Source organism: Pan paniscus, chromosome 1 (genome assembly GCF_029289425.2).
Source record: "Pan paniscus chromosome 1, NHGRI_mPanPan1-v2.0_pri, whole genome shotgun sequence".
NCBI lineage: Eukaryota > Metazoa > Chordata > Mammalia > Primates > Hominidae > Pan > Pan paniscus.
The window spans coordinates 205,001,351-205,024,207 of NC_073249.2; the positions used below are offsets into that span (position 1 = coordinate 205,001,351).

General features: G+C 54.2%; 1 protein-coding gene across 5 annotated transcripts in view; it reads left to right on the forward strand.

Moving 5' to 3' along the window:
- Positions 1-1,593: 1,593 nt before the first annotated feature.
- The window catches only part of HSPG2 (heparan sulfate proteoglycan 2), a 114,977-nt gene continuing 93,713 nt past the window's right edge, over positions 1,594-22,857 (forward strand). For 3 of the 5 annotated variants that reach the window (XM_063594162.1, XM_034957737.3, XM_034957742.3), the window contains exon 1: positions 1,594-1,729. In XM_063594162.1, the coding sequence (XP_063450232.1) occupies positions 1,667-1,729 (63 nt within the window). In that variant the 5' untranslated portion in view covers positions 1,594-1,666. The remainder of the gene's footprint in view (positions 1,730-22,857) is intronic. The other 2 variants (XM_063594156.1, XM_063594166.1) reach the window with 1 other exon arrangement.

Sequence of the window (22,857 nt, forward strand, 5' to 3'; positions counted from 1 at the left end):
GGAAACTTCAGTTTTATTCTCCTCCTCTATCATTACTCAAAAGGTTTTCCTCAAAGCTACACACACATAGTTTTCCTTTCCACCCATCAGCCTCGGGCTGCCCTGGAAATTTCAGGCAGAAGAGGGGAGCTGAAGAGTAGGCAGTGGAGAGGTCCGGGGGCTTGGTGCTGTTTGCTGCCTGCGGTTGGGTCAGAGACAGATCATGGGGCTGTGATTTCACCACCCACCCGAGCATCTGTGATGGGGCTTTGGCAGGGTCTGTCTGTCTGGGCCTGAGTGTGTGAGTTGGTGTGGTTCTGGCTCTGGGGCTGTGATTTATGTGACTCAAAGTTGGTGTGTGAGTGATTTACATGGAAAATGGTGCAGGTGGGGTGGGCAGCTCAGTTCAGTACCCAGTGCCCACTATGAGGCACTGTGATTAGTGGGTGAGAACAGGTAAAAGATACAGGCTGAGGCTGGGTGCGGTGGCTCACGCCTGTAATCCCATCACTTTGGGAGGGCAAGGCGGGCAGATCACAAGGTCAGGAGTTCGAGACCAGCCTGGCCAATATGGTAAAAACCCCATCTCTACTAAAAATACAAAAATTAGCCAGGCGTGGTGGCACGCCTGTAATCCCAGCTATTCAGGAGGCTGAGGCCGGAGAATTGCTTGAACCCGGAGGCGGAGGTTGCAGTGAGCCAAGATCGCACCACCGCACTCCAGTCTGGGGACAGAGCGAGACTCCATCTCAAAAAAAAAAAAAAAAACAAAAAAAAAAAACAACAAGCTGGTAAGCATGCAGGCAATGATGTGGGCCTGTGTGTGAAATGTGTGTGCCTGCGAGGAATCTATGTGAAAAGGCGTCCTCCCGCTCCGTGACTTGTTGGGATGTATGCGTGAGTCTGTGTGACATGGGAACAAGCCTGTGAGGGGCTGAGTGTGGTGTGAGGGCTGTCCCCTGTGTCCCTGGTGGAGGTGAGAGTTTGGAAGCGAGTTAAGTGTGCGTGTGAGCCGGTGAGGATTGTTGGTACTTCAGAGTTGGGTCCAGAGTGTGAAAGTGTTCCCGGGTAGCGCACAAGTGTGTTCGTGCAGTAAAGTTATGGTGTGAAGGTGTTCTTGGGTGTGGAAGTTGGCGTGCACGTGTGGCGCGGAGCGGCAGCTGCGTGCGTGTGAGCGTGGGAAGGAGATCCCGGGATCTTCAAAAGCTGCGCGAGTGGAGTCGGCCGTGCGGGGCGTGCAGGGGCGTGGAAGTCGGCGGCGCGCGCGGGGAAGCGGGGGAGCCGGGGATCGGGGAGGCGAGAGCGCCTGGCCCGGCGGCCCCATCCCATGCCCGGGCCCGGGCCCCCGGTCCCCCTCCCCGTCCCATCCCATACTCCAGGCCGGGTTTGGCGGGGAGCCGGGCCGGGCCGTGGCCCGCGCGGAGGGGGCTGGGGGCCCAGACAAAGGCCTAGTGGGCTGCGCGGCCGGCTGGGGCGAGCAGAGCCCGCGGCCCGGGGGCGGTCCGTGGGCGGGGCCTGGCGCTCCGGGGAGGGGCGGTTCGGGGGCGGGGCCGGCGCCGCGGGGGCGGGGCGGGCGGGGAGGAAAGGGGGCGGTGGGGACAGGGCCGCGCTGTCCCGAGCTGGCCGGCGAGCGGGCGGCTGCGGGCGGCGCGGAGCGAGCGAGCGAGAGAGCGGCGCGGGCCGGGCCATGGGGTGGCGGGCGGCGGGCGCGCTGCTGCTGGCGCTGCTGCTGCACGGGCGGCTGCTGGCGGTGAGTGTGCGGGGCAGAGGGGCGGGGGGCGGGGGGCGGGGGGCGGAGGGGCTAGGGGCGCCCCGGTCCCGCTCGCCGCCTCCCGCCAACTTGGCTGGGGCGCCCAAGGCTGCGCGGCGGGGACTCTGGCCCGGGACGGCGGCGCCCGCCGGGGACCCCGGGCCGGCGCCACCCTGCGGCATGGGGCTAATCCAGGGGGGCCACCAGTCAGGACCCTTCGTGGGCGGGGGCGGGGCTGGCCCGCGTGGAAGCCCGTGGGTCTCTCGGCCACGTTGCCGAGTGCTGGAGTCTCGCTGGGCATGGTCCGGCCTACCATTCCTGGGGACCAGGAGGGGAAACTTTGAGCAGGGTGGGAACTTGGCAGGACGAGGGAACCCTTCTGCGCCAGCTTGGCAGAACGGCCACTCAGTGGTGATGGGGACCCTATGAGTCTCGCTGAAACTTTACCACACCGTCTATAACCTTGGGGAGCTTGGACCCAGGTGGGCACAAGCAAAACTTTTGGGACAGAACTGAAGCTTGTGTGGAACACCCACGGGCCTTGGAGTCATACAGCCGAAGAGTTGAATCAATCCCTGCCTTTCACTGAGTAACTGTGTGACCTGGGGCAAGCTAGTTAACCTCTCTGAGGCCAGCCCCACGTGGGTCAAGGGAACTCAAAATGCACGGCCTCAAAATGCATAGCTGCAGGGCGTTTCTGGACTGCGTGGAATGAGCTGCAAAGTGCGTGGTGCGGGGATGCAGTGCACCCTTGGGGGACCCGAGTTCCCCAGCTTTCCTCTTCCCAGGTCTCCAAGAGGCAGGGAGAGGCCTGCCCTTGCAGTCTAGTCCCCTACTCTGAGCTTAGGTGGAGGAAAAGGGAATTCTACGGTCAGGAATCCCGAGGCTTAGAAGGCACTTGGCCAGCAGAGGCCCTGAGGACCTGAGTGAACTTGAGGAGGACTGGGTGGGGTCGGTGGGCAGGGAGCTAGTGGCAGATGTGGGTGGGGGCACATCTGGGGAGCCGAGCCTACCGTGGGGAGCCACAGAGCCACCCCCACTCTCTTCGAGGTGCTCCTAGGCAGTCCCCATACCTGCCTCCCTGTTCTCTGAGCCAAGAGAGGGACTTTTCTAACCAGGCTGGTGTTTACCCAGGAACTGCCTGCCTGGCCTCACCTTCCTGGCTTCATCGCACCTCTGCCCTCCTGAGTCACTCGTCAAGCCCCCACCCAGACCTGGCTCCTCACTGCTCTTGCCCCACCCACCCAGCACTTCTCCTCCCCCATCCCCACTCTGGGCAGCCTCCTCTGTCGTCCTCCTGTTTCAGCCTCTCACCCCGAAATATTCAGCAGGGCCATCCAGTAGCTCCCTAGTCTTGACCTGAACTTGCACTCCTGGCACTGACTTTTACTTTTCCCAACGCACCAACCTAGCACGTGGGATGTTTTCCGAGGCCCAACAGTCTTTCCTGACCTTCCCCCAGCTCTGCCCCCGATGAGGGGCTCCTCCATGCCCGGGTGCGGTAGGATGGCGGTGGGTGGAGTTGTTTGTTGTGTGCATGAGGAATTTCCACAGACATTCCTGGACGGTGGCAGATCATCTCATTCACTTGTTCATTCAACAGATCATCACTGAGCGACATTCCATGGCTGTCACTGGGAGTACAGAGGTTCATTCTTTGGGCAGATATTTGCCATGCACCTACTGTGTGCCAGTGAACCAGTGAACCTGGTGTGGTGCTAGGGGCTGGGGTGGTGTGGACCAGCAAGGACAGGCCCTGTCTGTGCCTTCCCAGCACTCACAGGCTGGTGGGCGGTAATTTAGACAAATAAACAGGCAGCTCCAATCCTGTGGGATTAGAGAGCCTTCTCAGCAACACATGGAGGGTCGCTGTCCCACCCCAGGCTGCTGGTGGTGGGCTGGAAAGAGCTTGGCCCCTGAAGTCTCTTTATAAAATTCTTTTTAAAAAGTTTTTCAGGCCAGGCGCGGTGGCTCATGCCTGTAATCCCAGCACTTCGGGAGGCCACGGTGGGCGGATCACGAGGTCAGGAGTTTGAGACCAGCCTGGCCAACATAGTGAAACCCCATCTGTACTGAAAATACAAAAATTTAGACGGGTGTGGTGGCACATGCCTGTAATCCCAACTACTTGGGAGGCTGAGGCAGGAGAATCGCTTGAACCCAGGAGGCGGAGGTTGCAGTGAGCCGAGACCACACCATTGCACTCCAGCCTGGGTGACAGAGTGAGACTCCGCCTCAAAACAAACAAACAATAAAAAGTTTTTCGGGGCCAGGCGCGGTGGCACACGCCTGTAATCCCAGCACTTTGGGAGGCCAAGGCGAGCGGATCATGAGGTCAGGAGTTCAAGATCAGCCTGGCCAGCATAGTGAAACCCTGTCTCTACTAAAAATGCAAAAAGTTAGCCAGGCGTGGTGGCACGTGCCTGTAGTCCCAGCTACTCCGGAGGCTGAAGCAGGAGAATGGCGTTAACCTGGGAGGCGGAGCTTGCAGTGAGCCGAGATCGCGCCACTGCACTCCAGCCTGGGCGACAGAGCAAGACTCTGTCTCAAAAAAAAAAAGAGGGCATCACACTTTGTTGCCCAGGCTGGTCTCAAACTCCTGGCCTCAAGCGATCCTCTCGCCTCGGTCTCCTAAAGTGTTGGGATGACAGGCATAAGCCATCATGCCTGGCCTGTCTCTGAAGTCTTACAGACCCAAGTATGAGTCTCCGGGCTGTGGTTTCTGGCTGTGTGATCTGGGGCGAGTTCCTCTCTCTGAGCCTTAGTTTCCAAATCTGTACAATGGGGTTGAGGAGTTTGTTGCAAGTCAAAAATGAGATCAATTCCTAGCCCAGGCTCCCAGCACACCTTGGACCCTCTTTGCCTGCTGCCCTTGCTCTCATCTGCCCTTCAGTTCAGTCCGGAGCCAGTGGCGTATGGGGAAGGGTTGGGCACAGCAGCAGGGTGAGATGGGCCTTAGGGAGCTCCAGGCTTCCCCGGGACGGGGGACAGGACCGCAGGAAGCTGGTCTGTGATTAAGTGTGGGTGTAATTTCAGCTGTTGGGAGGTGAGGAGGCTTGCTGGAGGAGGGGCTGGGCCTGGGTGACTCGGCAGGCCTTGGCCTGCTGACCCCTTTAGGGCGGCCCTGCAGGGAACAGGCGTCTTGAGGGAGCCTCGGTGGTGATTAGGTGGTGATTAAGGTGTTTTCCAGGGCCGAGGAGGGAAGTCGCTGAGATACCTGTTTCCTGCCTCAGCTGGATTTCCTCACTGGGGAGGCTGCCAGCTGAACTGCAGGAGCCTCCCCTTCCTGGCGGTCCCTCAGCCCTCCTCCACGCAGCCAGCTGCTCTGTCCCCTGACACTAGCCTACTCGTTCCATACCTGCAGCCGGCACAGGATGGGGTTTTGAGTGTGCCCTGGACATTCCCGGAGGGAAGGAGGGCAGGCTGCAGGTCTGTCTGCAGGGTGGAGGCCGGAAGGGGCAGAGATGGACCACCCCCCCATCCCTTAGGCCCATTTCCCCCTGTCTGGGGAGTTGTGGCCCCTGCCTGGCTTGGCCCGGGCCTGCTCTCAGGCTGAGCGCAGACAAGTTAGGATCTGTGGGTCTGAAGCCCTGCCCGGGAGACGGTGGAAAGAAGGTGGCAGGAGGTGACTGGGTTCAGGGCCTGGAAGACGGGTGAGCAAAGTGGAGAGGAAGGAGCTCTTGGGGTGCCAGGCTGGATGATGACACAGTAATACGGGTACTTCAGACTTACCCAGTACCCACTGTCTGCTCTGAGTTTCTCAGTGAATCCTCCCATTCACCTGTGTTTCCTGCTCACCACCTCCCTGCGGTGCTCAGAATTAGGTCCCAGCCCCTGACTTAATATAGCCTACGAGGCCCTGCAAGACCCGGCCTCCTGCCACCTGCTCCTCTCAAACTCCTCCAGCTATACCAGTCTTTGTTTCTTTTTCTTTTTCTTTTTTTTTTTTTTTTTTTTGAGACAGGGTCTCACACTGTCACCCAGGCTGGAGTGCAGTGGCACAATCACAGCTCACCGCTGCCTCGACCTCCCACGCTCAGGTGATCCTCCCACCTCAGCCCCCTGAGTAGCTGGGACTACAGACACCCTCCTCTACACCTGGCTAATTTTTGTATTTTTTATAGAGACAGGGTTTTGCCATATTCCCCCAGGCAGGTCTCGAACTCCTGGGCTCAAATGATCCACCCCCTTCGGCCTCCCAAAGTGCTAGGATTATAGGCGTGAGCCACTGCACCCAGCCTTTTCTTTTCTAATGAATATAAAAATTTAAAACAAATAGAGATGGGATCTCGTTGTATTGCCCAGGCTGGTCCCAAACTCTTTAACTCAAGCTGTCCTCCCACCTCAGCCTTCTGAAGTGCTAGGATTATAGGCATGGGCCACCTCGCCTGACCAAGGCTTTGTTTCTTGAGCATGTGAAACACACTCCCACCTTAGGGTCTCTGCATCTGCTGTTCCTTCTGCCTGGGACATTTGTCCCCGTAATATCCATATGACCCTCTCCCTCTCCTTCTGGTCCTTACCACTCTTCCCATAATGGCTGTCTCCTTAAACTGCTTTATTTTTGTTCTCGCAATTGTCTGGCCTGTATTTGTCTGTATTTGTTTATGTGTTTATCTGCCTCCTCCTGCTCAGTTTAAGTTCTAGGAGAGCAGGACCTCATTTGTTTTTGTTCACTGCTGTATGCTTAGCACCTGGCAGGTAGTAAGTGCTTAGTGAATACCTTTGTCGAATGTTTTAAGCTGTAGCTACTAGCCTGATCCCCATTCTCTAAGCAGAGGACATTGAGGCACTGAGAGGTTACGTAACTTGCCCAGTGACTTACATATCCACACACTCAGAGATGCTGCAAGCCAAGTTTTGAATCCAGACGAAGCTCTCCTAATCACGCCACGTACTGCCCCATGTGCTTGTCGTGGGCAGTCAGTAGATATTGCTACAACTTGTCACAGATGTTGATTAAGAACTCTGGTCCCAAGTAGTACAGGGGCTACCTCAGGCAAGGAATATCAGGGATTGGCTCGGGGACAGAACCTCTTAGGTTGGGTATGCCTCAGTGTCCGTGGGGTCTCCTAGGGGCGCCTGTGCCTGGAGGAGAAGCCTAGGAACTAAACTCTAGGGTGGTCATTTTTAGGTTTGTTAATTCATTAATGTTCTCATCAGATATTCCCCGGGACTCTACAGGCAGTTGAATTTATCCAGGGACTTTTAGGCCTGAGTGGGCCAGGCTGGCCCTGCCCAGTGTGGGAGGTCAGGGGCCCCTGCCCCTGCCATGCTGCTAGTGGGGGAAGGAGAAGAACACCCTCCTGGTTGTCCTGTGTGGAGCCTGCGCTGTTTTTTTCTGGCTGTTCCCTGGGGGCTCAAGGTTTAGGGTGAGTCTGCAGAGCTTCAAGGGCTGCCTGGCCTTGGGGTGAGAGGCTCAGGAGGGAGGGCAGGAGGGCCTGCCCAGGCTATGGAAAGATCTGGAGCAATGATTCAGAGGCCACTTGGAGGCCAGAGGTGTGGGCTCTGCACCCTCAGACTACTTGGGGTATATGGGAAGGGTTCCCAGCCCTGGCCTGTTGCCCCCCTCCCCTCCACCCAATCCAGTCCCAGCTATGAGGGGTCAGACTGGAGGAGGAAGTGAATATGACTCGGTTCCCCGGCAGCTTCCCAAGTATCTGCTGGGCCTACCTCTCCCCGTCCCAGGGCCTACCCTGGCCTTTTTCTCCTCTCGCTCCTGCTCCTGCCAAGAAGAGGGAGGCTGCGCCGAGGGTCCCAGCCCTGCTGGAATGTTGCTTCAGCCTGGGCCTTGGCCTCTTTGGCCCTGCCACCCCCTCCTGCTCCCGGGGCCAGCTGCCCCAGCGCCCAGAACTGGCTGACTGAAACCCAGAAGTATGTGTGGAACTCACTTCGCGGGGAGCCGCCGGCCTCACTGCCCAGCCTGGTGGCGTCAGGGCTGTGTCAATAGCAGCCTTGAGAGGGGTGTGGCTCGTGGCTGCTGGGGTGGCCGGGTCGGGGGTGCTGTCATGAAAGTCCTGAGAACAAGGTGGCTCTTTGAGGCCTGGGAATGTGAGGCCTTTGAGTCTTGCTGCCCCCAGAACCACTCTCCCTTCCCTTCCATGATGCTCATCTGTGCCAGGCCTGCAGGAACCTCAGAGCATCCCTGGAGGCATCTGTGGCATCCTGAGATAGCCTTAGGACCAGCTCCTAGCTCCTGACCAGAGCCCATTCCCTGAGCCATGAAGGAGGGTGTCCTGTTGCTCTGGGTTTTAGGGGAGTATCTGGTACGCAAAGCCTTGCAGAGTGTGTTGAATGAATGAATGAACAAATGATGTATGTGATTAAGCATTTTTAAAAATTCATTTCACAAATATCTATGGAGCATCTTCTATGTATCTGACTGTGTTCTAGATCTTTTTTTTTTTTTTTTTTTGAGATGGAGTCTTGATCTGTTACCCAGGCTAGAGTGCAGTGGTATGATCTCGCCGCACTGCAACCTCTGCCCCCCAGGTTCAAGAGATTCTCCTGCCTTAGCCTCCCAAGTAGCTGGGATTACAGGAACGCGCCACCACGTCCAGCTAATTTTTGTATTTTTAGTAGAGATGGAGTTCCACCATGTTGGCCAGGTTGGTCTTGAACTCCTGACCTCAAGTGATCCACCCATCTTGGCCTCCCAAAGCGCTGGGATTACAGGCGTGAGCCACTGCACCCGCCCTGTTCTAGATCTTGAGGTTACCGCAGAGAATAAAAATGTCAGATTCCTTCCTCTCATGTCACTTGTGTTATAGCTAGTGCAGGAAGACAGACAATAAATGAAATACATCAGGTGGTGATAAGTGCTCAGAAGAAAAAATAAAACAGGGAAGAGGGCAGTGAGTGATGAGGCGGGGTAGGTAGGGTGGGGTGGTAGGAAAAGCCTCTGATAAGATAAATTTGAACTGAAGGAGACCTGAAGTAAGTGAGCGGGTGAGCCTCGCAGATATCAATGGAAAGGGCATTCCAGGCAGAGGGCACAGCTAGTGCAGAGGCCCAGAGGTGGGAGTGTCCTTGGCATGTCTATGAAAAAGCAAGGAGGCCCGTGGGGCTGGAGCAGCATCAGTGAGGGGGAGCATGGTGGACGCAGCAGGCAGGGGGGTGGCAGAGGGTGATCAGCAGAGCTTTGGCCATGGGAAGGACCTTGGATTTGCGTCTGAGTGAATTGAGAAGTCACTGAAGGGGCCCGGTGTTCCATAGGATTGCTTTGGCTGCTGTGTGGAGAGGAGCACGGGGAGGGTCCAGAGCAAAGGCAAGGAGGCCGTGACCCAGGACAGACGATGGGAGCTCAAGCTAGGACCACGGAGGTGGGAGATGGTTGAATCCCCAGTACATTTTGAAGATGGGTCACCAGGATTTGCTAGTGGGTTGGATGTGGGGTGGGACAGAAAGAGAAGAGTCCGGGATGCCTCCACAGTCTTTGGCTTCAGCATCCCGAAGGATGGAGCTGCCACTACCTGAGATGGGAAAGCTCCAGGAGGAGTGGGCAGGAGGTGGAGTCCAGAATTCTCAGAACAGTTAATTTATTTGTGTCTTCTCTTACGATCTCTTGTTTGGACAATAAAAATTCTTAAAAAAAAAAAAAACAAAACAAAACCGGCAGGTGGGCCAGGAGTGGTGGCTCACACCTGTAATCCCCACACTTTGGGAGACCAAGGTAGGAGGATCACTTGAGCCCAGGAGGTGGAGGTTGCAGTGAACCATGATCTTGCCACTGCGCTCCAGCCTGGGTGATAGAACGCGATCCTGTCTCTTAAAAAAAAAAAAGAAAAAAGAATGGCAAGTGATGGAGGGGACAGCATGGGTGGGGGTTGGACTGGCTCACATGCCTGGCAGTCATCCCCCTACCCATCTCCAGCCAGGAGCTCCCCCGTCCCCACCCAAGCTGGGGCCTCTGCATTGGCTTATGGTGTAGGCGGAGGGGATCTTGCTGAGTGTTCATTTGTGGAGTTGCAGACTCTGCCTTAGAACTCCACAGCCGGAGCTCATGGCTTGTAGATTTATTCTTACCCCGTCATCTAGAGTGGAAGCTGCATGAGGGCAGGGACTTGGCTTTGTTCATTGCTGTTTGCCTGGTGCTAGGCAGATAGTAGGTGAACACATTAAAACTTCAAGTGAGGCTGGGCACAGTGGCTCACAACCTGTAATCCCAGCACTTTGGGAGGCCAAGGCGGGCGGATCACCTGAGGTTGGGAGTTCGAGACCAGCCTGACCACCATGGAGAAACCTCGTCTCTACTGAAAATAATAATAATAAAAAAATCAGCTAAACATGGTGGCACATGCCTGTAATCCCAGCTACTCAGGGAGGCTGAGGCAGGAGAATCACTTGAACCCGGGAGGCGGAGGTTGTGGTGAGCTGAGATCGCGCCATTGCACTCCAGCCTGGGCAACAAGAACAAAACTCCATCTCAAAAAAAAAAAATCAAGTGAATAAAGGATGGGCGCGGTGGCTCACGCCTGTAATCCCAGCACTTTGGGAGGCTGAGGTGAGCAGATACTTGAGGTCAGGAGTTCGAGACCAGCCTGGCCAAGATGGTGAAACCCCGTCTCTACTAAAAATACAAAAAAGTTAGCCGGGTGTGGTGGTGCATGACTGTAGTCTCAGCTACTCAGGAGGCTGAGGTAGGAGAATCGCTTGAACCTGGGAAGCGGAGGTTGCAGTGAGCTGAGATCATGCCATTGCACTCAAGCCTGGGCGTCATCGCGAGACTCTGTCTCAAAACTACAAACAAACAGACAAATTCAAGTGAGCAAATTAATGGCTTTGAGGAAGCCAGCAGGCCAAGAAGGCCCAGGCTCCTTGCTGAGATTGGAAAGGGGCGTGCTCTGGCCCCTGCACTTGGGAGCTGCCTGCCCAGCCATGCTCTCTGCAGGGCCCCAGAAGATGTGGGACAAGCTGGGATGTCCACTCTGCCCTTTTTGACTTGTCTGTGTCCTCATTGGTCCCAGAGCCACTTCCCTGGGCACTGTGGTCAAGGGAAAGATGTGGGCTCAAAAGGCCCTGCCTTCAAGTCTTGGCCCAGCCCTGACTGGCTCTGTGACCTTGGGCAAGTTGCTTTACCTCTCTGAGCCTCAGTCAAATGTGAAATGGGGAGGCCTGCTTCCTGGTGGTTATGAAGTAACCAGGTGGATGCACCTTGCTCAGTGCCTGGAATGTGGCAGGTATTTGACAATCCGTGGTGATTGCACTAAGTCTTGTTCCTGCTAAAGACAAGGCCGGTGGAATATCTGAGGCAGGGTTCCCAGGGCACAGCCGGGCACACCTTCTCTATGACCCAGGTCCTGTACTGGGCTTGTTGAATGAATGGCTGTGTAAGGGGATTGTCCATTCCCTGGGCCTCTTTCGCAGTCTCAGAGCTCCGGGTGTAACTGCCTCTGATCTGTCACTGCCCCTCCTTCCCCTACCGAGGCCGCAGCTGTAGGACAGAGTCCATCCTTCCACCCTGATTGCTCCTTCCTGGACTGGGAGAAGGAGGGGGGCACACCCCAGGGTGTGGCCTGGGAAAGGCTGGAGTCTTTGGACGCCTTGTCCCCTTCCCAGATGTGTGCAGTTGGTGGGCTCTGAGCAACAGGAGGTGTGGCCAAGGGCTCCCATGGGTGCAGAAAGGATGTTCATGCATCCTGAGGGTAGTGACAGTGGGGGGGTGGGGGATGTCCTGGGACCCCATCCTAGCCCTGTCCCCCCCTGGCCTACACTGGAGGAGGCAGGACCTTGCCTGGGGAGCTCTGGGCCAACCTGCAGTTGGTCCTTACTTGGTGGGATGTGGGGCTGCTCGACTCTAAATCTGGCTCCCGTGGCCTCAGAGAAACAGCAGGACTCAGGAGAGAGAGACACACAGGCCTGGGGATCTCACCCCACCCCACCCTATGCTTTGGGCTTGGGCTGTTGGGTAGAGATGTGTCCCCCGCCCCCCCCCAATCAGGCGGGTCACACCTAGGTGTTTTGTAACATTTGGCCTCTTTCCACATCTTTTTCCCATCCCAGTCGGTGGGGAAGGGGAGGCCTGGCTGGGGCCTGAGCCTGGGGAGGACTTCAGAGGTGGCCTCGGGTCACTCCACAGATGCTTCTCCACGGGTGGGGCTGGGATTCCCAGCTGCCTCTGGCCCCTTCCCAGCCCACCTCCGGGTCCCTGCCACCACCTCCCCACTCCCTGCGCCTGCCCATGGCTCTCTCCCAGGAAGCCGGCTCCGGCCCCCACCTCCTGGTCCTGGCCTCCCCGTCCTAACTAACCCCAGCTGACTCAACCCTCTCCTTGTTTGGCGTTTCCAATTTTCAAATAGTTGGGAACTGGGATCATGCCTCTTCTTGGATCCCTTACTGGGCTGGATGGATTGAAATTCTGGCCTGATAAATCCCAGCCCTAGTGGCCTCTACTCTATCATTTTCTTTCTCTTTCTTTTTTTTTTTTTTTTTTTTTTGAGACTGAGTCTCACTCTGTCTCCCAGCCTGAAGTGTAGTGGTGCGATCTCGGCTCACTGCAACCTCTGCCTCTCGGATTCAATAGCGATTCTTTTGCCTCAGCCTCCCTGGTAGCAGGGATTATGGATTACAGGCATGCACTACCACGCCTGGCTAATTTTTGTATTTTTAGTAGAGACAGGCTTTCACCATGTTGGCCAGGCTGGTCTCGAACTTCTGACCTCAGGTGATCCACATGCCTCAGCCTCCCAAAGTGCTGGGATTGCAGGTGTGAGCCACCACGCCCAGCAGCCTCTATCACTTTCACGGCTCTTCACCCTTTCCTGCCTTTTGCCTTGCTATGACCCTTAGGCCAGAGGAACAGAAACCCAGGAGTTTCCTGGGGACAGACCAGTCTCTTCCCTGTCCTGGGACCTGCAGGTTCTCCTCCCCAGTGGCCTCAGTCACATAGGTCACCAGTCAACGTTCCCCGAGTGCTGACACCTTCTCATTAAAACTGCCACCCTCTTTAGAGCCAGGCCTCCCACTGGGCTCTTGCCAGGCATTATCGCATATAATACTCACAGCAGTCTTTTGAAGTTGGCATTATATCTCCATTTTGCAGGGCGGGAAACTGAGGCATCAGGAGGGGGAGTTGGGGGCCAGATTCTCACTTGTAATCCCAGCACTTTGGGAGGCCTAGGAGGGCAGATTGCTTGAGGCTAGGAGTTCGAGAGCAGCCTGGACAACATGGTAAAACCCCATCTCTACTGAAAATACAAAAATTAGCTGGGCGTGGTGGCTCATGCCTGTAGTGCCAGCTTCTTGGGAGGCTAAGGCAGGAGAATCGCTTCAACCCGGGAGGCGGAGGCTGCAGTGAGCCAAGACTGTCTCAAAAAAAAAATAAAAATAAAAAAATAGAGGGAATGGCTGGCCCTTCATCCATCCAGTACGTGCCACACCTGGGAATGGAGCCCAGGTTGTCAGACTCCCAAGTCATCATTGTTTTCCCCAGTGGGTCCTGTTTTGTCCAGACAGAGGAAGTCTGGGAGGGCTGTGTGGAGAAGGTGGGTCCAGGCTGGCCTTGGCAGAGGGTTATGGGAGGCTGCATGTCTGCCACATGGGCTTTTCCAGTTCCTGCTTCACAGACTCGGGTGTCTTTTTACCCTTTGGCTTCCATTTCAACCCAGTGATAATGTTCCCCAGAGAGATGGATGTGACCTTCCCTGTGACTGAGACCCCTGGGAACCCTGATTCTTCTCAGTCAGGTCCCAAGCTCCCTGTGGGGCCTGCAGGTTTTGCCCTGTTGGGAGTTCAGTGAGTTTCGCTGAGCGGGGCCTGCTCTGAGCCAGCCCTGTGTCCCCCTCATACTGGGGGCTTGGGTGAAATACAAGGCAGAGAAGCACATGGCTCAGCTGCGAGATGAAATCTACATCCCGGTCCCGCGTTGTGTTGTTTCAACAGCCCTGTGCAGTGGAAGCTTCAAGAATCCTTCCATCCATCCCTCTGTCCACTCATTTGTTCACATATTCAGCTAGTGCTGCCTGAGGACCTGCTGTGCGCCTGACATCGCACTCATTGTTTGATCTGTGTTATCAATCCCCCTGTACATCTGGGGTTATGCCTCCATTTCCCAGATGAGAAGTAGCTCAGAGAGCAGGGAATAGTCAGGCGCAGAGGAAGGTAGAGGCTGCCTTCAGCGTCACCAGACCTCCTGGAAGAAATTGGAGGCATGGTCCCTACTCTCCGGATGCCTTGGATCTTGTTGGAGAGGCAGGACTCGTAAGCTATAAGTGCCCAACACAACTCAAAGTCCAGACAATAGCAGAGTGTCAGGGGAAGGAAAAGACTGATTGGGCATGAGTTATCTGGAAAGACTTTCTAGAGGAAATGGGGCTTAAAGAGCAAGTCTGATTTGGCTGGTAGAGGAGGAAAGCATTGTGGCAGGGGTCCAGGAGTTGTCCCCATTGTCCCTGGACTCACATTGTCCACATTGTTGTTGCATGTGCAAGAGCAGGAAGACACTCGCTTGCTGCCAGAGTCGTTAAAGTTGGGAAAGAATAAGAGGAAGTCCCCAAGATAGCTGAGGTGACATTCATTGCTGGTCAGACCAGGGAGGCAAGAGGTTAAGGCCTGGGCCTCCACTTGGTCACCAGTCGGCTACCATCTCTCCTCCCCGGGCCTCAGTTTTCCTACTCACAAGATGGGCTCCTTTCTTGTTTGTTGGCCGCCTTCCAAGCAGAAGAAAGGGACCCTGAGTTCTTGGAGAAAACTGCTCACTACCCCCCAAAAGTTGGTGGTGTTCCATTCTCGGGGCCTGAGGGTGGTAGGCACCTCAAGGAGCCCACCACATCACCAATCCCATGTCTTCCTTCATTGATGCTATTGATTCCTTCCCCTGACACTGTTATTTTCTGGACTTTGAGTTGTGTTGGGCACTTATAGCTTACGAGTCCTGCCTCTCCAACAAGATCCAAGGCATCCGGAGAGTAGGGACCATGCCTCCAATTTCTTTCAGGATGTCTGGTGACGCTGAAGGCAGCTTCCACCTTCCTCTGCGCCAGGCTATTCCCTGCTCCATGAGCTACTTCTCATCTGGGAAATGGAGGCATAACCCCAGCTCCCAAGTGCCAGGCTCTGGGCTAGGGAAGCAGATGAAGGAGATGGCCCCTGTGCCCTAGACCTTGAAGCCTGTCCTGTCTTCTTGTGTAGCCCCAGAATCTCTCCTGCCGTGCTCTGTCCATGTCAGTTCACCTCTGCTCTTGGGTACCTGCTGCTAAGCTGACATCAGGGGCATTCATTGTAAATGTCTGTTTAGAAAGTGTGACTAGGAGTCACAAGATTCCTAAACTCTTATGTGATCCCAAGCCATTGAACTTCTTTGAGCTTAATTTTCCCCAGAAGCAAAATGGGACCGTTCATTCATTCGGCAAACGTTCTCGGAGTGACAGCGGTATGCGAGGCCTTGTGTTGGATCTAAACACCAACCATGGGCTTATGGAGCTTGTGGTCTGATAGGGGAGAGAGGCTGAGTGGTGGGCCAGTTGGTAAAGGAGTAGGGAGAAGGAGGCTACATTCAAGGAAGACACTCGAGGACTATAGTAGGATTTCAGGGCCACCAGACCTCTGGGAGATCTCTTGAGTCTTTGTGACTTGGTCTCAGCACTCATTTGTGAGTCTGTTTCCCTTGCAGCGAGCCTGTGGGAGGAGAGGACCTGGGAGCCAGCTCCCCTGGGTGAGGGCAGGGGGAGGGCCCACAGCAGCAAAGAGAAGGGCAGGCCGATTTTATCGTGAGTCTCAGATGAGCTCATGGATGTGCAAAATAGCGAGGGCTATTTATGTTGAGTCTGGTTATTTTATTTTATTTTTTTTTGAGACAGAGTCTTGCTCTGTCGCCCAGGCTGGAGTGCAATGGCATGATCTCGGCTCACTGCAACCTCCGCCTCCTGGTTCAAGCGATTCTCCTGCCTCAGCCTCCCGAGTAGCTGGGATTACAGGCGCCCGCCATTACGCCCAGCTAATTTTTGTATTTTTAGTAGAGACGGGGTTTCACCATGTTAGTCAGGCTGGTCTCGAACTTCTGACCTCAGGTGATCCGCCTCCCTTGGCCTCCCAAAGTGCTGGGATTACAGGTTTGAGCCACCGTGCCTGGCTGAGTCTGGTTATTTTCATTTAGGAGAAATGGAAGCTGCCAACAGAGCCCAGGTTTGGGGTTCCTTGGCATTGAGTGGGTTAAATGAGGGGCGCAGTCTTGGGGTGCCTGCTTTTTACTTTCCTCCCTCTTTTTTCCCTCCCCGCCTTCTGGGGTGGGGGTGGGGGCGGGATGGGGGAAACATCAGCTCAAGCCTGGATTCCACTTGAGGAAATGGGAGGAAAGGGTTAATAAAGTCAGTCTGGCTTCCCACCTCCCTGGTAGGGGTCGAGGAGGGGGGACTGGGATGGCTAGGGCAGGAATGTGTGATAAGATCAAAGCTTTCAGCCGGCCTGGGCCCCACCTCTGGTTTCACCTGAGCAATTGAAGGGAATTCTCTAGCTGGGAGGACTGTGGCCTCCTAGGCAGGGGGGTTTTAGGCAGGGCCACCTTCCTCCAAGAGGCTCCACCTTACGTTGGCTTCAGGTGCTTCCTCCTTCCCCCCACACCTCCACCTCATCTCCCAGAAGACCCACCTTGTGCCCTGACAGGTACTAGAAGCCCCAAGAGCCACCTTTACTTCGTACTTCAAATGGTGGGGGGATGCACCCTCTCTAGCAACAGGACTCTCTCCTGCTCCCTCCACTGCCCTCTCATAGTTTGGGTTTCTAAGCCCAGGACACTTGGTTTTAGAAAGACCAGGAGGACCCTGGCTAAGGAGCTGAAAGGCTTCACACCGCCCAGAAAAGAGCCCAGAGCCGCCTTACTGTGGCTGTTAGCTCCCGTCCATCAATTCCGCACCGTTTCATTCTGCAGGTTGCACTTTGGGACGGTGTCATAGGCAGGAGGCATAGCCCTGAGGCCTATCCTAGCTTCATCACTGATTGCTGTGTGACCCTGGGCGGGTGAGTTCGCCTCTCTGAGCCTCCTCTGTCAGGTGGGAATGGCAATTCCTACACTGCAGGGTTTTGGTGAAGATTAGAGATCATATAAATAGCCTACAGCCGGAATGGGCAGTTGATAAATAACGGGAACTATTATTTTGTGATTTTATCTTTCCTCCTTCGAGAGAGCCCCTGGTACTTGGTCCTAGATAAACCTCTGGGTCTCAGTTCTATTGTGTCGTCCCCCTGCAACCCCACCTGCCACCTCACCCCCGCTATGGGAAGGCCCTAAGTCCCAGAGTCCATCCTCTCCTCCAACACTCTTTTCTTACGGGATCTTCATAATGTTGGGAGGGGAGCAAGGTGGGAAGGGGTGTGAGTGCAGGGGGCCGAAGGCTCTGTAAATGCTCTCAGGGACCTTCCCTAGGGATAGCAGGTTGAGCCTTCCTGGACAGCTGGTGGTCCAAGCTTTCCCTCTCCACTGCCAGAGGCCTCACCAGGCCAGCTGGGCTTACAGAAGTGGCCCCAGGACGCACTCAGTAGGGAGGAGCGGATGCTGGGGGTGCCGCAGCCCGGGCTTCTGCCTGCTTTCCACGCTGGCTCTGCCCTGGTTAATGATTACTCTGAGTGAGCAGGAGAGCAGCAGAGGGGACCCTCCCAGCCCCTTAACCACTGGTTGCACCCGAGGTATGTCAGTAGTCCGGTGTTCCCTGCTTTAATGTGGCAGCCTGCTCTGGGGTATGCGGGGCAGGGAAGCAGGGGCTTGGAGTCACATATTGACAGGTAGCTTGTGCACCTGGGGTCCCGGAGACAGTCTTAGGGCCCACAGGGTCTAGGTGCAATGTGAACTCTGGTATAGTAACAGGCCCTGTGGTTTGGTGGCAGCTGTATGAACAGATCCTGCAATAATACACAAGGCAAGGAAGCCGCTTCTAGCACAGAAAATCCTGCACTCCTCCTCTCCCAGGCTCAGACCCTGCACAGGAGTCCTGATGATTAGGGCTTTGGGGCAGCTGAGCTTGGCTTCCAACCCCCAACTCTGCCAGTTCTGGGCTGTATGACCTTGGGCAAGTCACTTTACCTTTCTGAGTGGCTGCTTTCCTATCTGAAAGAAGAGAATGCTAATCCCTACTTTGCAATGGCAGCGAGCCACTGGGAGGGAGGTATTTAGTTCACAATTAATACCTGGGGAATGGCAGCAATTGTTATATTACTGTTATAGTTTTTGTTATTAGGAGAAAGGGAAATTGAATCTTCGTCTTGGGTAACCAGGGTGACAATGGCTGTTGGGGATGAGCTGGAAGATCTGCCCGGGGGAGGAGGCATTGGCAGATCCCAGACACATGTTTGAAGAGGGCATGTAGGAAAGGGCTGGAAGGATGAAGAGAACAGGGGCTTAGCAGAGATCTCAGCCACGCTAGGCCCACCTCAGACCTCTCAGCCTGGATTCCTCCCTGGGCTGGGTCCTGCTGCTGGCGAAGTCCAGGAGTGGGGGAGGAGGGAGAACTGTTTTATTTTGATAACATTAGGGCATTTTCCCCTACTGGCAGCTGCTATTTTGAGAGCCCCGGAGAGCAGGGGCTATGGTTAAATTAGGTAATGTTGCTCCAACAGGAATGTGTGAAGCAGGCAGGCTGAGGTTGCAGAGAGAGTACGGTCAGTTCACTCCATATAACATTAAACTGCAGCCTGGAAAAGAGCAGCTTGGACCACTTTATAAGGCGATGTGGGGGGAACCACTGGAAGCTGCTGCTAGTGGAATGAAAGTGATGGCCCAGCGCCTCTTTTTAGGGAGCCTGGGCCTCTGCCCGGAGGCCTGGCTGACCCAGCAAGGAGCCGGTGACTGGCCTGAGGGGCAGAGCTGGGGTGTCTTCAGCTCCACGCCTGTGGCTGCTACTCGAGGCGGGTGGGGTTTAGGGTGGCGTGATGCATGAGAAGGATGACTTGGCAGACTTGGCCTTGAATCCTGCCTCTGCCTCTTTCTAGCCTTCTGTGCTTGGGCAAACCCCTCAACCTCAGTGGACCTCAGTATTAGCAGCAGTGGAAAAACAGTTCCAGCCACGCACAGTGGCTCACGCCTGTAATCCCAGCACTTTGGGAGGCCAAGGCTGGCGGATCACTTGAGGCCAGGAGTTCGAGACCAGCCTGGCCAACATGGTGAAACCTCATCTCTGCTAAAAATATGAAAATTAGCTGGGTGTGATGGTGTATGCCTGTAATCCCAGCTACCTGGGAGGCTGAAGCAGTAGAATCGCTTGAACCCGGGAGGCGGCAGTTGCAATGAGCCAAGATTGTGCCACTGCACTCCAGCCTGGGCAACAGAGCGAGACTCTGTCTCAAAAAAAAAAACAGTTCCAGTCCCTTAGGAGAATTTCTTATAGATCAAATCACAAGAAACAAAGGCATAGCTCACTTTTACGGAGGGCCTACTGTGTGCAGTAATCCCTTTATGTTCTTATAACTCCGAGGATGGTCCAGGCACTAGCAGCCCGGGCCTCAACTGGGAGCTTGTCAGAAATGCAGAGTTTCAGGCCCCCTTGGACCTACTGACTCAGAATCTGCATGCCGACAAGATCTCCAAGTGACTCATGTGCTCGTTAAAGCTGGAGAAGGGCTGCTTTCCGTCTGCTGTCTCATTTCATCCTGAAAACCACCCCTGGAGAGATGACTGCCATAGAAACTCCATCAATGCTCATACTCTTCCCAGATTCTTCCCTTCTTCCCTTTCTTTGGTCCAGGTGGGGGTTCAGTGAAGAATAGGGTGTCAAAGCCCCTGACAGGACTGAAGAAAGTTGAAAGTATTACTTGCTTTTGAGACTTTTTTTTTTTTTTTTTTTTTTTGAGACAGGGTCTTGCTCTGTCACCCAGGCTGGAGTGCAGTGGCACAATCTTGGCTCACTGCAACCTCTGCCTCCTGAGTTCAAGCGATTCTCCTGCCTCAGCCTCCCAAGTAGCTGGGATTACAGGTGCACACCACCACACCCAGCTAATTTTTGTATTTTTAGTAGAGACGGGGTTTCACCATGTTGGCCAGGCTGGTCTCAAACTCCCGACCTCAAGTGATCCGCCAGCCTTGGTTGCTCAAAGTGCTGGGATTACAGGCCTGAGCCACTGCGCCCAGCCCCTTTGAGACTTAATCAGACTCTCTTGTCTCCATTCACCTGCAGGCTCGGCACAGCTGGACAAAGGTCATTTCCCCAAAGTCATTCCATGCTGCCTGCCTTTGGGGAAAGATGGGGGCAGGAAAGCGGTACTCTACTGACATGGCCTGTAGGGCAGGCAGCAGCAGCCACTGCCCTATAGATCAGAGGAGAGGGGGAGGAGCCCAGTGGGGAGGGGAATCAGAGAGGGGCGGCCCTGGACTTAGTTAGGGTTCTCCCACCTGTCACTGGTACATCTGGGATTGAGACGGTCTCGGAGCAAATATTTGGAGAACGCTGACTATGTGCCCAGCCCTGGGGAAGTATCCTCAATTTCCCCTAATTCTGTAGACCCTTTATTATTCAGAAATAAAGCTCCACAACTGTTAATACAATTTATTTAGTACGTAGCATGTGCCACACACTATACTGAGCACTTGAGTTGCATTAGCTCTTTGATCTATTTAATTTCACCATCACTTCCCTCCTCTATAAAATGAGGGTGGTAATAATAATACCGATCTTGTGGGGCTGTTGTGAAGATAACTCAGTGTTTGTCAAGTATATGGCACATAGTATTAAATAAATATAGTAAGTACAAATAATCTCCCAATAAGGCAAGTACTATTATTGTCCCACCCCTCCTTTTTTTTTTTTTTATTCCCGCAGAGTCTCACTTTGTTGCCCATGCTGGAGTGCAGTGGCGCCATCTTGGCTCACTGCAACCTCTGCCTTCCAGGTTCAAGTGATTGTCCTGCCTCAGCCTCCCAAGAAGCTGGGACTACAGATGTGCGCCACCACACCCTGCTAATTTTTGTATTTTTAGTAGAGACAGGGTTTTACTATGTTGGCCAGGCTGGTCTCGAACTCCTGACCTCAGGTGATCCGCCTGCCTCGGCCTCCCAAAGTGCTGAGATTACAGACGTGAGCAACTGCACACGGCCTGTTGTCCCATTTTACAGAGGTACAAATTGAAGTTCAGTGCAGGGAAGGGTCTGGACTCCTCTGCTGGGATCACAGGAGACTCGGGAAGAGCCATAAGAAATTGAGTCCTCAAACTTATAAGCCAATATTATAATTCAGTTCAACATAGTAAGTATTTGTTTATTATCCCCTAGCTGCTGGACATTAGGAAGTATCTAAAGGTTGAATATATACATATGTTTAAAAGATGAAAAAAAAACTTGGTGTCTGCCCCCAAGGAGCTTTGGTTCCAGCAGGAGAGAAGAGACAGTAACTCAAGTGATGATAATTAAGACTGAATCTCTAGTGTTCTGAGGTAGAAATTAAGTCCACATATTTGTAGGGAGAAGGATGTCTTTATAGGGGTTCCAAAAAGTCTTTAGAGTGGAGGTGGTGATTGAGTGGGCCTTGAAGGATGGATGAATAGATTAGCTCGAAGGGCATGGGAACAGCATTCCAAGAAGAGGGAACCACATGACTAAAGGCCTAGAGGCAGGCAAATGTGCCCTGTGTTACCCTGAGTGGGTGTCATCCAGTTCTTAGGAGCCTCAGGGGGCTGATGGGTGGAGAAGTCCAAGCCCAGCTTTTTTGCCATTGAAGATTCTCAGTGTTCTTAAAGACATGGCTTCTCGACCAACTGGGACTATTCTATCCCCATTCTGCCCTGTCTTTTATTTTTATTGATTGATTGATTGATTGATTGATTTACTTTTGAGACAGGGTCTTGCTCTGTCACCCAGGCTGGAATGCAGTGGCACGATCATGGCCCACTGCAGCCTCAACCTCCTGGGCTCAAGTGATCCTCCCATCTCAGCCTCCCGAGTAGCTGGGACCACAGGCACACACCACCACACTTGGCTGATTTTTGTATTTTTCATAGAGACGGGGTCTCGCCATGTTGCTGAGTCTGGTCCCAAACTTCTTGGGCTCAAGAAATCCACCTGTCTCAGCCTCCCGAAGAGCTAGGATTACAGGCATGCGCCACCGCGCCCAGCCATTCTGCCCTTTCTTAGTGTGAAAAAATCAAAGACCTTTGTAAACAGGCGGTCAGAACTTCTGGTCAGCGTGTGATAACTGGTGTAGCTGACAGAATTCAGGCCAAAAGCAGACAGACTTGATGTCTTGATTAACGAGGCAGCCTTATCACCACACATGTTCGATTTCCGTTAGCCGTTTCCAGCCTTGACAATAACCATGGGTGGGGAGCCCTGTGGCAGGGCCAGGCCTGGTTCCGATTTTGCCTCTGCAGCCTACAGCTGTGCAGCCTTGGCAAACCTCAGTTTCCTCCTTTGTAAAATGGAGATAGCTCCATCTCCAGCCTTGGCCTAAGGATCAATGATGGTATAATCTGCACTGTCTGATATGGTAACTGCTAGTCACATGTGACTATTTAATGCAAAATTTAAAATTAAATAAAGTTTTAAATAAAAATTCAGTTTCTTTTTTTTTTTTTTTTGAGATGGAGTCTCGCACTGTCGCCTGGGCTGGAGTGCAATGGCGCAATCTCGGCTCACTGCAACCTCTGCCTCCCGGGTTCACGCAATTCTCCTGCCTCAGCCTCTGGAGTAGCGGGGATTACAGGCACACACCACCACACTGGCAATTTTTTGTGTGTTATTTATTTATTTATTTATTTATTTTTTAAGACAGAGTCTCGCTCTGTTGCCCAGGCCGGAGTGCAGTGACACAATCTCGGTTCACCGCGAGCTTTGCCTCCAGGATTCATGCCATTCTCCTGCCTCCTCCTCCCGAGTATCTGGCACTACAGGTGCACGCCACCACGCCTGACTAATTGTGTTTTTGTATTACTAATAGAGACAGGGTTTCACCGTGTTAGCCAGGATGGTCTCGATCTCCTGACCTCATGATCCACCCGCCTCGGTCTCCCAAAGTGCTGGGATTACAGGCGTGAGCCACCGCACCCAACCAAATTTTTTGTATTTTTAGTAGAGATGGAGTTTCACTATGTTGGCCAGACTGGTCTCCAACTCCTGACCTCATGATCTGCCCGCCTCGGCCTCCCAAAGTGCTGGGATTACAGGCGTGAGTCACCGTGCCAGGCCTTTTTTTTTTTTTTTTTCTTTTCTTTTTTGA